At 31.9% G+C, this 15402-nt stretch overlaps 3 protein-coding genes across 5 annotated transcripts; all 3 read right to left on the bottom strand.

Annotated features, from left to right (window-relative positions):
• Positions 1–572: 572 nt before the first annotated feature.
• Fkbp39 (FK506-binding protein 39kD) lies at positions 573–3020 on the bottom strand. The gene is made up of 4 exons (XM_076388808.1): positions 2875–3020; positions 2599–2688; positions 1278–2244; positions 573–1183 (listed from the first exon to the last, which is right to left on the bottom strand). Exons 1-4 carry the CDS (start codon positions 2882–2884, stop codon positions 1102–1104), a joined length of 1149 nt encoding a protein of 382 aa, XP_076244923.1. The 5' UTR covers positions 2885–3020; the 3' UTR covers positions 573–1101.
• A 312-nt stretch (positions 3021–3332) lies between these two features.
• On the bottom strand, positions 3333–6084 carry LOC143185812 (uncharacterized). The gene is made up of 8 exons (XM_076389076.1): positions 5995–6084; positions 5626–5923; positions 5382–5535; positions 5167–5309; positions 4899–5092; positions 4427–4814; positions 4111–4356; positions 3333–4054 (listed from the first exon to the last, which is right to left on the bottom strand). Exons 1-8 carry the CDS (start codon positions 6082–6084, stop codon positions 3591–3593), a joined length of 1977 nt encoding a protein of 658 aa, XP_076245191.1. The 3' UTR covers positions 3333–3590.
• Positions 6085–6710: 626 nt separating this feature from the next.
• On the bottom strand, positions 6711–15358 carry Emb (exportin-1 emb). 3 transcript variants are annotated; one of them, XM_076388555.1, is made up of 14 exons: positions 14655–15358; positions 13632–13866; positions 13357–13551; positions 12941–13291; positions 12143–12865; positions 11820–12054; positions 11574–11737; positions 11363–11497; positions 11142–11285; positions 10927–11073; positions 10600–10848; positions 10266–10515; positions 9932–10182; positions 6711–9846 (listed from the first exon to the last, which is right to left on the bottom strand). In XM_076388555.1, the coding sequence occupies exons 2-14, from the start codon at positions 13827–13829 to the stop codon at positions 9700–9702; spliced, it is 3189 nt and encodes a 1062-aa protein (XP_076244670.1). In that variant the 5' UTR covers positions 13830–13866; positions 14655–15358; the 3' UTR covers positions 6711–9699. The 3 variants fall into 3 exon arrangements, with proteins under 3 accessions (XP_076244670.1, XP_076244671.1, XP_076244673.1); XM_076388556.1 differs by having other exon boundaries at positions 13632–13862; XM_076388558.1 differs by having other exon boundaries at positions 15021–15358.
• Positions 15359–15402: the final 44 nt, after the last annotated feature.

The raw sequence follows: 15402 nt of genomic DNA, 5'->3' as shown, positions 1-15402 counted from the left end.
CATTTTCTTGTTTACTTGATTATTTCAAGTATTATTAAGGAAAATATATCTTAATCTAAGGTAAGATTCCAAATTTTACATTATATGCAAAAATAAATGACTAAATGTCTCTATATAAATTCGTGTTACATGTATAGTTAAAAACTTCATGATTCATAATTTTTTTCAGGTTTCCCAAAAAATCATTTTAAGATGGTTTGTGTACCCTGTGTGGCAATACCCATTCTGCTCATTATATGGAGATTTCTGATACAGCCATTATTACTAAAATGGTGGCAGTTTAGAAATAAAGATAAGGAAACTGCAAAAGATGAACAACCTCCACAACTTGTAAAAGAATGCACAAATGGAGTTTGTACATTATCATGGAAGAAAAATCAAGATGATAAGAAATCTGATTGAAATTTGTTAAACTATAATGAACAAAAATTCATATTTGCATTTTAGATTTCTGAAAGTACAACACAAGTATTTATAATTATAAGTATATTGATGTTTTACGTAAATTAATTATTGTTGTTTCAAGTCAATTAACGTGCAACATAGATAACTGTTATGAAATAAAAGACTTTTGTGCATATATATAGTACATGTAAACTGTTTTTATTTGTGATTTTTAGTACTGTATATTTGAAGAATGTACATCTTGACACATATATTACTTTTCTGTGTTAAATCAAATATAAAGACATAACTTAATACCTGTAATTTCGTCAAACCCATTTCCCTTTTTTATGTTCATTAAAAATATTTAATCAATATTTTCGTTCAATTGAAAAAGGCATAATTTTATCTATAAACGCTATTTATTGGTTCAACGCTCAGTAAGTGATCTTAGAGTTTTCAGGAATCTTATGTCTCATTATGTGTACATTTGTAAACAAAATTAGTACGCTATTTTACTTATATGGATACATCACATTTAAACTATAAGAATATTTTCTAAACGATATTACATAGTATAAAATATATATTATAAACATCTTCAAAAAAATTGAAGCTTTGTTGGATGATAAAAAACGGATATTTCGTTCATTGTTCCAAAATACATTATGTATCAATTAACAAATACTTGAAAAGGCGGTAAAACATTCTCAATCTTTAGTGAACATTTTTAAGTTCAACTTCAAATACCAGGGTACTATTTCCAGGAATAACTGGTGGTGAACCTTTTGCTCCGTACCTAAAACATATATGTTATTCATAAAAAATTAAATAGTCACGATTATATATTGAAAACTTGAATTTTTTTATAATTTATAAATAATGGTACATACGCCATAGCTGGTGGTATCGTAATACGTCGTTTTCCTCCAATTTTCATTCCTTGAATACCAACATCCCATCCTTTGATTACTTCACCTTTTCCTAGCCTGAATTTGAATCCTTCTCCTTGTGTCGTCGAGTCAAACTTCTTTCCATTCGTCAAGCGGCCGACATAATACACCGACACGAATCTTCCAGGTTTTGCAGGTGCACCATTACCTACTTTCAATTCTTCCACTTGTACTCCACCTTCTACTACTTTTTTTCTTTGCTCATTTTGTGCATTCTGTTCGTTTGATTGTTTATTTTCTCCTTTATTTTTTTTCTGTTGTTTACCTTGCTGTTCTTGTTTTACTTCTTTACCATTTACCATTTTTTTCTTATCTTCCTTTTTCTTTTGTTGTTGTTGTTGTTGTTGTTGCTGTTGCTGCTGCTGTTGTTGTTTATTTTTTTTATCCTTTTGTTGAGGTTTTACTACCTTTTTTTCTTCTTCTTCCTCCTCTTCCTCCTCTTCCTCATCATCTTCATCATCTTCACTCTCTTCTTCCTCATCATCTTCTTCATTTAACAGTAATTCATCATCTAGCTCAGAGTCTTCAGTGTCACTATCCTCGTTCTTACCATCTAACAACTCTATCTCTTCATCTTCTGAAGATTCTGCTTCGATTTCTTGTTTCGGACGTTTGACCTTCTTATCATTTTTCAAGGAGTCCATAGCTTTCCTCTTCGACTGTTTGTCAACAAGCTGTGGTGCTTCTTCATCTTCCTCTTCATCTAGTTCATCCAAGTCAAGGTCTTCATCAGGTATCAGATAACCAGTTAAATGCACATTACCATGACCATTACACGTGAATGCTATTTTAGTTCCCTCTTGAAAATTTAAATCTAATGGTACCTGCCATGTTGTGTTTTTCTTTAAACTACAAAGTAGATAATTTCTATTGTCATAGCATAACATTACTTGAACCACATTATCATCTGTAACAAATACAATATTGTTTAAAACTATGTTATGCTAAAAAATATTTGATGCTCAACATATACAAAAGGAAAAAAAACTTATTTACATTAATGCATAATAATTTTAATAAAACTTAGAAAGAAATAAAATATAGTAATATTGAACAACGTATCATAAAGAATGACACTGTATATAAAAACATGCAACTTCATTTTTTGGATATTTAGTAATCTCAATTTCGTTGTACTTAAACTTTTACCAATACGAATTCCATTCGTGCAAATAAACGTTATTTTTGAAGTGCTATTTAAAATATCAAAATTTTGAAGATAATCTAGTGTTAAAATTCAAAAATAACGTAAAGATTTTACCGGCTGTTGTGAGATCTAAACTCGCCATGGACACGTGGAATGATTTATCAACGGTTTGTGTGTACCGTTTGTTTGGTTCCATTATTAAACCTGCAAAAAATTATACAATTATTACTGTTATCGAATAATTGTTAATCGTATTTGGTATTTTCGAAAAGTGGGGATCACTTTGGGACCACATGGCGTCGCCATTCTGAAACAAGTTCTTTGCCGGCAAATTTCGTACAAATCTGTGTTTACGGTTATAGAAGTACGTTTGCATTGGTTTTTTCTTACCCCAAAACATCTTGGCTGTCTATTTATTCAACTTTTCCTCGAACAAAATAGTAAAAATAATAACAATTCCTTATAAATGTAAAACGGTAATATATACACACACGAGGTATTCTACAAAGAACTGTACGAATCAGGTACGCACAGCCTCGCGCCAACTCTCAACGAACTACTAATAGAAATCTTTTGCACAGTGCCGCCGCCTAAGATGATGTTTGTCATGAGTCACTTCTGTATAGATTGACTATCATATACCCATAATCGTGACACCAAAAATTATACCCGCTAGAGGGCTATCTAGGACGATTTCTTCTCGAAAGCTCTATAAATTTTTTCATACTCAAATGTTCCTAGATCTAATAGCGCGGCATTGGAGTAGAATGATTTGAATGACAAACGATTACTTGTGATAAAACTGTGGTATTGAAAGATACATGAAAAACAGTATTTACAATTTTACAGTCTTATTTTTATATAAAATATAATTTCAATAATACAAAAGTTCATAATCTGTATCCTACGTTATTATATACAATAATATATTGGAGTATTATTTACATTACTTAGAGAACGAAATTTCTGATTTCTAATTGTCTCGTGACTTCTGATTTGATCTCAGATCCTCATTTGCCACGGTAACTACAAAAAAAAGTAGCTGTGACAGCAGTTTTTTTGGGTTCCTTCCAAACGTCCTGGTAGTCAGTTCTAAACTGCAACTGTCAGTTATTAAGTTTTTCATTATTATGTTTTACATTTATACTGTTAGGGCTTGGGGTACGGTTGCTGCGTTCGAGTATTTTTTTATAACGTTCAACTAAGTCGCCGATGGAACGTCTTCTGTTTTTTACCATTTGTTCACTTTCAACAGTTCTATTATCACAATTGTCTGCAATTTCTACTTCGAGTGTTGTACATATATCTAATACAATGGGTTTATTCGGAAGTGCGTTTACTACATCCTCCGTTTCAGATGTATTATCAGACTTGTTTTCTTGTTTAACAGAGAGCTTTTCAGGTGTCCCAAATTCCATACTGTTGTTGCAGAGACTCTTCACTGAAATATTTAATGTCAATTCTGATATATTGTGCATTTCTTCAGGTGCATTTGTAATTGCAGTCGAGTTTGCTTTCGAAGAACTAGGTAAAGACATCATACTTGAGTATGCTGTGGAACAAGTTAAAGCTTAATGTTTTGTAATTAAATATTTTAGCCAAAAGAATCCTGTATCAATTACAAACCTGCTCTGTTTCTCCTCATACGACTAGAAAATAATTGAGAATATTTTTCGGCTTGTTTGAATGGCGCTAACTTTTTGGCAGAGGACGTCATACGAGTAAGTAAAAATGGTTTCTCACTGTTTATATTTGAAATTGTATCATTAAGATTCATTCGGGATACCAAAAAGTTTTCTCGTAACTTTGATTCGTGTGAAATCTGATCTTGTTTTAGACGTTCGTATCTCGAAAATAATGACTTGTGCGCAGCTAAAAAATATTTACATACCTTCTTATTTAATTATACTTATACAGTATATAAAAGCTGTATGAACCTTACCTTCTACTGGAGTAAGTTCTAATCGTTTCTTTAAATCACTTTCTACATTACTATAATCAGTATCAATTCTCATAAGTGGCGACGACATTAAAAGTACATCATTCATTACAGGCAACATAGTATTGTCATAAATTTGTGTTATGTTTTTCTGACATAACATATTCTGTGTTTCTATTAACGTTTTGATATTCGATAAACTTGTTTGAAAAATATCTAACGCTGTTTTCGCGTCTATACAACTGGCTTTTATTTGTAATGAACATTCTGTGAAGTCTTCTACTGAATTTAATTTGAATTGTTGATACAACTGAGTTATCAAGGAATTGAACAGCAAAAGAAATTTATTTAGTACTAATTTATCATTTTTGTATAACTGAAATAGGAGGCACTGAAATTCAAAGTATTTTTTTAGATTTCTGTATTTTAATACAAATCATTATTCAGTACTAATGTGCTGAACTATAACACTTACTTGCATGTAAGGAAGTGCTTCTGAAATTTCCACATAATTTATTTTCTGCAATTGATTCCCATCTAACATGTTTGTATCAGTACAACTGCCTGATATTATATTACTTATTTTATCACTAAGTTCTTTTATATCTTTTAATACTATATTTTTTTTACTGATGTAATTCATTCCCTCATCTACATTCTTTTTCCACACTAAAATTTACATAATTAAAAGTGAAATATACTAGCAATTATATTTGAAAAAATCAATTGAATATGTCACCTACTTTGTATTACTTCTTCATCATGGATATCAATTAATCGTTTTTTAATGGTATCATGAACAGGAGCTTCACGTGATAAGATTGAAACTGACTCTTCTTTTTCAAAAATTTGCGTTCTAATATTAGCTAACGATTCTTTCTCTTCCCTAAAAAATTGAAAAACATTAAATTTTCAGTTAAAATTATATTTAAATTTACACATGTTAAAAAAATATTACTCAAAAGCAGTTTTAACTGTTTTTTCCATTTCTGATATATTCTTATGAATGTCAGAAAGTCTAGAATCAATTGTTGCAATATTTCCTGATAAAAATTTCTTTTCTAAACCATCTTCAGTTATTATTCGTGGTGCAAACATAACATCATAAGTGTCTATAAAAAAGAAACAATAAAAAATGATGTAAGTAGAAATTATGATAACACTAAAACTTAAAAAAAGTATTTCCATGGAAACTATCTTACTTCCTCGAGTGATGTACTTTCTCAATACAATTTGAGATAATTTCCACATAATTATTGTAAACTTGTTACCACCAGCATGAATTAAATGAGATGTAAGTATAGTTGGAAAACCAATGTCTGAATTTTCCGTAGCCAGAGTTATTAAATAGTCTTTGATATTGTTTCGGTATTTAGCTTCAGTTTTCTTGCAAATCACTGGCCACTCAACTAACTTATGAAAACGCTCAGAGTCATATATTGTTAATAAATAATGGGAGACGTATAAAAAACCAGCTGTGTTAGGTTTGTCAAACATACCCTAGAAGAAAAAAAGTATTGTCACTCGTTGTGTATACTTATTATTTTTCTTTCTTTCAATAAATACGATACCTCACGAAAATGTTTCTTAAATTCATCGCTAGGTTCAATTATTTGCGTTAACAAAAATACATTGCGATGAAAAGACGCACTTATGGCCATCTTACAATTATATCTACATAAAATTAATAACAATTATTTATTCAAATAGATGATGTTAACTAAAATAACAATATTGCGGTGACAATGCTTTAACCAATAGGAAATACTTTAATAATTCATAATAATACGAGAAATATGAAAGGAAAACCGTTAACAGGTACTTATGTACAAAACATGAAACATTTGAATTTGCAAGCTTCGACTTGTTTGAGGTAGAAGGGAAACTGGCATATCAGAAAGTGTGATGAATTTACATGAATCTTCAAATGGTTCAAAACAAAATTCTAAAGTTTATGATACGAAGAAGAAGAACCAATAACAAAATAAAAAATTTAATTCAAGATCAGTGTAATTTAAAATCGGATTACTATCTGACAGTTTGTTACTAGTTCATTTGAATTAGAACTAAGGTATTTTCTTAGTAGTTTTAAGAACTCATGAAAGTTAGCAGCTGCTGCCCCCTTGAGGAGATTATAGAAAGCAATAATCGATTTTCAAACGTTTTCAAACTTTTGAAACGAATAGATAATTTTTAAATTTCATTTTCGGATACAGTAAATAACATAAAAAAACACAACTCAATAATTCGTTGATGTCTATTATAAACTACTATTGTTTTTACACAGCAAGTGTTACAAATAAGATGACGATGAATTTTAATGAAAAAAGGTAACTAATTTTTTTTTTTTACATAACGATCTCATCGAAGATGCGAAGCATTATTATAGTGGCATTTTTCTTTTATTTTATTAGTAAGTATTATTAAACTCTTTACATATTTTTGTCGTTATAATGAATAACTGGTAGAACTCTTAACTTATACATCCACTCATTCAAACACGCGTGACGGACCATTCCATAACTATGTACTCAGTACTCACAACTATGTCACATGATCCCCGACAACTTATAAGATTAATGCCATCGTTCAACAGCTTACAAAATCTATTTGTTAACTCTTCCCCGTGTTGAGTAAAACCCCGAGAAGAGCGAGAGACCTTCCTTAGATCAACCATCATTCGAAAAATTCACACAAAACTATGTCGACGTATTGCAATCATATAAACATAAGTATCAAAGTATTTCTAGTCACTGTGCATCAGCTCAAAAGTAAATTGCAATACTTGCTCAGACGTCTAGCTAATTCGATGAAGTGTTCTTACTGAATTTAAAAAATTGATATCTTCCTTCTCTTGTTATCAGTTTAAAATCAACAATATTGATGTTTCTTTTTTTTTCATATTGACAAAGTACGCATTATGCATTTTTTATATATATGTAACGTTTTCAGTTTTCAATGTTGCCTCGCCAATTTACTATTCATTCTTACAGTTAACTTGAAGAGAAAAAAAGCAAATCTGTTCCCTTTTCGAAAAACGCACATGTTTCCATAATCGGTTCAAGATCGGTTAATACGTAACAATAAAGATACACACGCATCGTATCGTTTTTGCATCTCAGCTGTACTTATTTACGCCCAAAATCACTTATACCGTAAAAATCTGTCTGCTAAATTTAGGATTCTCTCATAACAAACGAACAGTTTTATAAAACATTTTGTTGCAGTTTTTATTTCTCAGATACGATTATTATTTTGATATCTTACGACTTTTAAGCACTTTCCTTATTACACGTAGTCTCTTATCACATACACAACTATGTATGACTAAATACATTCTGTAACTTATTACATCTACTCGCACAAAGAAATTTCTCTGCGATGAAAACGTTTACGCAAAGTATACCCACGAATTGGAAAAAAAAAACTGCCGTCAAGACTCCTTGGTTTCTTTTGCAATACCGGTTGCAAATAAATACAGCCTATTAAATAAGAATGAACAACGAAATCAAGTTACATTGATTCTCTCTCTTTCCCATTTTTGCATCCTTCCATTTGCAGTCATAGCTGCCCAGCTTGAGACCCGAGTCGCATAGTATCAAATGTAATGGCTTCGGGATTTCAAGCAAAGCTGTGTTTCATTTTTTTTTCTTTTTTCAAAAGTTCATTTGTATGATACAAATTGCTGACGTTTCATTAATAAAATGCAACGACGATACACACACCCATTACAATTCTGTAGTGACACCAGGTTTTTATTCTCATCCACTCCGAGAAAAGTGCGATAACGGCAGTAAATATTTACATAATTAATAATGCTACCTTTAAACAAAGGACTTTGTTGAATAGTAGAGATTTCAGAACGTGAATCTTGAGAAACGATTCTCAATTCGCGAACAGAACCAAGCATTTTACATTCGTTTTATGTCGTGTTACCACATAAAGAGTAGTTCCTTTTTTTTATTTTTTAAGAAATTTATTTCATTATATTTATTTAATCGTATCTATCTTCACAGTTTTTTCTATAGGTCACGCACCAATGTTAAACATATATTAAATCGTGTTACCATGCGTCAAGATTATTTTCGTGATTCGTACGTTTAAAGCACCTGTGGCATTTATTGTAACGGAGGCAAGCTCGAACGATAAGATTTATCTTCTTCCAGGTTTGGACTTTTTTTTGTTAATTCTATAAATTTTCGTGCGAAACATATTGAAATAATAAGGGAGAGAAAATAATTGATCGAATTGGATTGAATTCTATTCTGTAAGAAGTTGAAACCATAACAATGAATATTATTTAACGTAACGCTATCTTTAACATTGTAAAAAGGATAAACTTGTGGAAAATATGTTTTGCCGTTCTATTATCTCTATTCAGAATTTGAAAAAGTTTTTGTGAAACAGAAGAATTAAATGTAACACAGATATAGGTACAAAATTGTTTAAAAACTGTATATAACTTGAAGATAACAGAACGCACATTAGAAAAGAAAAGACTTTAAATGTACTTATTTCTTCAATTCACTTGTATTTCATTAAATATAACAAAAATATACTGTTTAGCCTGGACATGTTTTAATCTATGAATATATAGGGATGATCAAAAAAGTGAAACCTAAACAAATGCTATGTTTCAATTTCGTTTAATTTACAAAATTCTTCCGTATGACTTGCAATGTATATCTATATATCTATATATAGTAATAATCATCATATAACTTTATGGAGATAAAAACACACATATACTAGTAACATCTTTCGAAGCGGCTGAACGAATACTATTTTATGCATAAATAATGTATCACATAATATAATTTAAATTGAAATCACTTTGAGAAAGTTTTGTACATACTTTAAAATTTTAAATATATATTGATATTACATATAGTATTGTTGCTGTTTCCTGTGCAATACAATTATGAACTAATCGTATTGAATGATATTGACGTAATTTCATCCGTAAAACATAATCTTTTTATTACATTAAATAGTATTGTTCAGCATGCATTCGTATGTTACCCACAACAGAAGTTTCATTTCTATTAAAATTGCATAACAGACAAACAATCACCACGTTTCGGGCTTACCTCCTCAACAAGAATGTTATACTGTAAACTCGGTTTTAAAAAGTATATAATAATGTATATCCATTTTGATGGTAATCGTGGTACATGTTGTGGGGAAAGTTGCAGATTAAAGGATACGATAGTCTCCATAACAGAATGTCTCTCTTTGAGATGTGCAGGAAGCAAGTAACAAGGACGATTGATGATTCAGTCCTGCATTTCTTCTGGTATCTCATGAGGATTAAGTATTCCTGGAACTGCCATTTGTTGTCGCCTCTTTTCTTCTTGTGCCAATCGCAATGCATTTTCTCTTTCATCTAAGTAGAGATCAGAATCATCCTCACCAGTATATTCCTATAAAGAAAGAGAACATGTAAACGATATGAAGGAAGTTTTTACAGAAATGAGAGAAATTGTAGAAAAAGTGATTAACACTTACCCTAATCTGGACGAGAAAATCTCTGAGATGTTCCTTGAATGCGGGGATGTCTTGATTAAGGTTAAACATACCTTGCACGGTTATTTTAATCTGATTATCAGTCAAATGTGGAAACGCTGCTTTAAGCAATCTTGCAACAAATTCTTGAACATATAATACATTATCTTGTACAGGTCCTAATGGTACCTGAATTCGTCCGAGTTCAACTAACGAGAACATATATGCCAAGATAGTAGCATGCATAGTAAGGCCTGCGTAAAAACAATGGCAAATTAAACATAATTATATGAAAGCAGTAATGTATGTCCAGTGGAAATTATTCCTTAATAGTTACCTGCTATGTGAGACGAGTCTGTGACTACGCTAAATATGTGTTGAAGAATATCTGTGAAATATGTTCGATAGAATGTTTGAGCAGCTGGCTCATTTTCAACATTTTGCAAGAGCTGATAAAGTATTTGTAATCCGGTATCTGCAACATTTCTCATCGTATGTTTGAAAGCCCAAATTATCGAATCAAGAACAAGTTTAAATTGTGCAGATGGAATTAGAAGAAATGCAGGAAAACAGTACAAATTCACGGCCTGCAATACAAAAAGGTTCAAAATATTGCAAGATTCATATTACATTAATTAACTGTAGGAAATTATTTGGACATGATCAATTACCTGCAGAAGTAAAAAGAAATTCGTTCTGTGTTCTGGGAATTCTTCGAAATCTTTGTTAATCATTTCAAGAGTACATTCAAACACAGCATCAAATATTTTCGGTACTTCACTGGTTATGTGACCTTCTAATTTATTTACTATAATAGCCATAGCACTCAGCACTTCTGGTTCTCGAGCACAATGAACATTTGTTTTTTGATAATCCAATAACACAGCATCCAGTAGTGGCGGTATAAAGTTTTCTAAAACCTGGTGAACACAGATGATATTTAAATTAGATGAAATAAATAAACTGGGTAATTATGTAGGAAGAGAGAAGAAATTTACCATTTGATGGTCAACTGTTCTGCTGACCCACTCTGAGATCAATTTTAATGTTTCTTTTTTGACTACTCTCATACTTTTAATTAAAGATTGTTCCATTACTGATTCACCATTCAAAGCTATTGCAGCACTTATATTTTCACTCATAACCTGGAGAAGAAAATCGTGTATTTATAAAATGTTAAACACTAAATTATTATTAAATATCATAAACATACCTTATAAACGTTCAACATATCTAAATATATTCTTCCTAACTGTATCACGTATGGATGTCCTAAAGCTTTGCAAGCTCTGACATTGGTTTTTAAAATGCTAGCGAGTTGTTTTACAGCTTCTTGATCTTTCAACACATCTACGTTCTGAAAATAAAACGTTTTCATTAAGCAAAATAAAGCGAAGAAGTCATATTAATAAGTACTCTTCTACTAAATCTTACTTTAGATGCTTGGCTTATAATGTCATCCCACACTTGATTTGGTAAAAGCATGTATTTTTCTATCAATTGTTCTTGAAGTACCGTATCCGTTTGCGCGCTTATCATATACCCAACTGCTTCATAAAACGTGTGTACCTAAAATACATTTGATTAAAAAATTAACATCAAATTTTCAACTTGATATTATCCTACTTCTTCTACAAGATCTTACCTGCTGTGTTTGAAGGTCACAGATGATACTACTTATAGTAGAAAGAATTTCTTCAATAAATGGTACAGTTTCTCCTAATTGTACTGTAACAAAATGTCGCCTGCATTTTAATGCTATTTTTATGAACGTGTCACAGGCCATATCTTGCACACCATCGTGAGTTTCTGTAATAAATTTGTAATAATCGTTTGAGATACCTTCTACTCTATTTTATAATGCATGCGTTGTACAGAACACGATTCTTACCATGCATAAATTCAAATAGTTTATTTACAACAGTCTTTAAAAATTTCCAATGTGCTCTCAGAAATCTCGGATACTGTCCGACTACATACATAATATTGCTGGCAATGATAGCTTTGTTATCCTTGCCCTTTTTCTGTTCGCATAGACCGAGGAGGTCTTTGATCACAGTTACTAAAAACCGCTTTTCATCCTCTTCATGCATTGCGCCGGAAATACTACCTATTGCCCAGCATAACTGAAAGAAAAATTAAGAAAATTATTAGCACAGTATAATATTGTTATTGAATATTTCTCTGCACTGTAACATTCTGAAGATCACTTACTGCATTGAGATTCTTCCAAGACCATTCTGATCCATTCACTTGATTTTGCAACTTCTCTGTCATTATTCTTTCAGTATCTATATAGTCAAGATGAGTAAGATACACAAGAGTTTCTCTCATATTTTTATATAAATTAATAGAATCAGTATCCTTCATAAATTCTCTGACAACTTCTCCATTTTCATTTTCTACAACAAGAACTTCTTCAGGTTTAGCCATTCTGCTGATCATAATATATCGCACTTTTGTTAGAACTGGGCAATAAAATAATCTTCTAGGTGGAATTGTCATGTTTTTAGCAAACAATGGTGCTAATGGAGTCAGAAGCGGATTGTTTTGTTTATACAAATTGATCGCTAATGCACTCCAATACTCAAGACAAATTTTAAATATTTCAACTTCATCAACTTCGGAAATTAATACAAGATAATGCAATGCTTTTAGCAACATTTCGTTCAACTGCTTCTCTTCTATAAATTGACCGTGTTCCTTCAAATATGTGCAAAGAAATATAGCTAGATTCTGAATAAAATTCTGCTCTTGATCTTGACCAGCTGCGTATGCTTCACGAATATTAGTGTCAAGCGGTAGAATTTGTTCCAACTGCCGCATTACATTAATAAATAACATTACAAATACATCGTCGTATGTTGTTACAGTGACAGCAGCAATTTCAGTTAAACACTTTAGTGTGACATTTCTGAATATGGGTACATTCAAAAACTGTAAATAAAATAAGAAAGTTAAATCGAGTATTAGTTACAGTTGGATATGCTATAAGAAAGGCATTTTAGTTACCTTGAATATTAAAGTACTTATCAACTTTGTTTCAAAAATATATCCAAGGGGAATCCAATTTAAAAACCTTAAAAGAGTTTCTAACGTAACTGCTACTAATGGAACATTTTGTGAATTGTCCAATACAAACTGACAAAGTTGAAAGATCTGTGAGAATTCACTACACATTGTATCCTTTAAGTGTTTTGCTTTTGTTTGTGTCATTTGCCCACTAGAAAAATCAAATACTTCCTCTGACAATAATTTTAGAATTGTCATATTGTTTTGACAAAGACTTTCATTCGTTTTACTAGCTCCAACAATATCACCGATAAAGGATTCCCAATTTTTTGGCCACTCTCTTTTTAAAACCTATGATAAAGAAAATATGCTTGAATAAATTGAAAAATAGGGTTTTGTTCCCATAAATAACTTACCTGAACTAAAATCATGTTAAGTTTATTAAGATACACTTTAGAAGCTTCCATTGTTTCTGGATCACTGCTTGTTTTTATGATAAGACCTACAATGTACTTTTTTATACCTTCACACTGATTTCGTGGTAATACTTTCCATCGTGTCTTTATTACTTGTTCCAATATTTGTAAAGCATAATACTTTGTTTGTTGGTTCTACATAAAAATGATTATGTATGAGCAAAAATGTCTCATAGACTTTCTGAGACACAGTAATTTCAAATAAAAAAAATTACCTGTGAATATTCTAGAATAGTATCTACACGTGTCCATGCATTTGGATGTTCTTTAAGTGTGGTTAATACTTCCTGTGCAACTCTCTGTTGCTCGCCTATCCCAGTGTACATACAACCTACTATGTTATCAAGAAGTGTTATATCTAACTTCTGATTAAAATCCAAAAGCTTGGATGCTTGTTCTGCTAAAGTTGCCATTATTTATTGTATAATGTTCAGCTCTCATACACTCTATCTGAAAATAATTGCATTTCATCATTCTCCAAGTTCCATTAAAATAAAATTCATGTCATGGTTACACTTAGGCTTGAATATCATAAAGTACCACATTTATAAACACACTAATTTATTGTATAAATTAATAATCGATCTAAACATCACAGAATTCAATACAATTCAGTTAAAACAAACATCTTGTGCAATAACTCTAAGAATATGACTAAAATTCTAGCAAAAACTCAGTTCTCACTGTCAACTGAATATCATATATTTTGATTGTATATTATCTCGTCATTTTTAATCAGATGTTCCTCTTACATTGTTACAACTCTACAGAAGAGATCATAGAGTTTCATAAAAAACAGTATCAACCAAATATTGTTTTGCTTTCACAGAAGAACATTTTATTCCTGTTCGCAACGAAATCGAGGATATTCAATGAAAAGAAAACGAACAACTGTATAACGTAAGAAACGAAATTAAACAGAAGCAATAATAAACGAGGAAATCGCTGTTAACGTGTAGCAAGGGAGGTCACCGCACTGCGACCGCTCGACCTAACCTACATTTGACAATCGCAAACAAGGTTATGTGGAAATTTATTGTGCGCGATGTTTATAAATCAGGTACGAGAGGTACACGGGCGTGATACATTTAATCAGGTACAAACGAATGATCGTATGGGTATAAAAATATCAATAGACAGATCATCGGAATTCGTTGGTTTTTGTTGTCCGGGGTGCACTTTACTCATTGCGTCGTTGTCCAACGAATAAAAGTGTGGTGAACGACGTTCGAACATACCGCATTAACTTCCGCACGTAGATTCTCAATTCTTAAGTAAAAAAAACACACGTCTCGCACCAGCAATCACAATCTCTCGCAGTAAATCACAAGCAGAAAAAGGCCAAACACACAACAACCGCTGATTCCCGCGCGCGACCAATTTCGTTCCTCGTTTCACACACTCTCTCGCTGTTCCTCAACCGTCTCTTTCTTTCTCTCTCTTTCTCTCTCACTCTCTCTTTCTCGTTCTCTCTCTTCCTCTCCTCTTCTCGCTATCTATCTCTCGCACGTTCTCTCCCTCGCCCCTCGTCTGTCTCCGCTTCGTTTGCGACGATCGCTAGTTGGAGAGAAGCTCCGTACCTCATAAATGCACGCGATACCCACCGAAGGCCGTTCTTCGCCGCAACCTTGTCCCCTTAAATCTCATACGAATATCCTGTCTCTATCCCGTCGACTTTCAACGTGAAACGGGAAAAACGATCGCGGGTTACGTCGTCCTTAAACCCAACCTAAAGATTTTCGAAAATAATAACAAAATGGCTGAACACGTTACGCGGACCATTGCGGAGAAACGGGCCGTTCCATTGGTCCTAACGATCCGTTTTGTCCAATCAGAAAAACTCTAGCGACTGTTTCTAAACGTCGCAAATTACGTCACGTGATATCATGCAACACGTGTTCTCCATTTTGACTTGAAATGTGCTTTAACGCTCTCGCACGAATGAATATTCAACATCCACCGTTTCGAGTTTACGTTTCTACGTTG

This window comes from Calliopsis andreniformis, chromosome 12 (genome assembly GCF_051401765.1).
Source record: "Calliopsis andreniformis isolate RMS-2024a chromosome 12, iyCalAndr_principal, whole genome shotgun sequence".
NCBI lineage: Eukaryota > Metazoa > Arthropoda > Insecta > Hymenoptera > Andrenidae > Calliopsis > Calliopsis andreniformis.
Note: the sequence above shows the minus strand (reverse complement) of the source record. Positions and strands in the feature narration are given on the sequence as shown.

What these genes read in the sequence shown, in the direction of transcription:
- LOC143185812 (XM_076389076.1), bottom strand. Translation starts at nt 6,084, where the DNA reads ATGGCCATAAGTGCGTCTTTTCATCGCAATGTATTTTTGTTAACGCAA. An exon ending in ACAGTTAAAACTGCTTTTGA is followed by an intron (nt 5,310 to 5,381) that starts GTAATATTTTTT and finishes TCAATTTTTTAG; the next exon opens with GGAAGAGAAAGAATCGTTAG. An exon ending in AGAACTTACTCCAGTAGAAG is followed by an intron (nt 4,357 to 4,426) that starts GTAAGGTTCATA and finishes AATATTTTTTAG; the next exon opens with CTGCGCACAAGTCATTATTT.
- Fkbp39 (XM_076388808.1), bottom strand. An exon ending in TTTAGATCTCACAACAGCCG is followed by an intron (nt 2,245 to 2,598) that starts GTAAAATCTTTA and finishes TATTTGTTACAG; the next exon opens with ATGATAATGTGGTTCAAGTA. An exon ending in ACGATACCACCAGCTATGGC is followed by an intron (nt 1,184 to 1,277) that starts GTATGTACCATT and finishes TATATGTTTTAG; the next exon opens with GTACGGAGCAAAAGGTTCAC.
- Emb (XM_076388555.1), bottom strand. Translation starts at nt 13,829, where the DNA reads ATGGCAACTTTAGCAGAACAAGCATCCAAGCTTTTGGATTTTAATCAG. An exon ending in TAAGTACTTTAATATTCAAG is followed by an intron (nt 12,866 to 12,940) that starts GTAACTAAAATG and finishes TTTTATTTACAG; the next exon opens with TTTTTGAATGTACCCATATT. An exon ending in AGACTCGTCTCACATAGCAG is followed by an intron (nt 10,183 to 10,265) that starts GTAACTATTAAG and finishes GTTTTTACGCAG; the next exon opens with GCCTTACTATGCATGCTACT.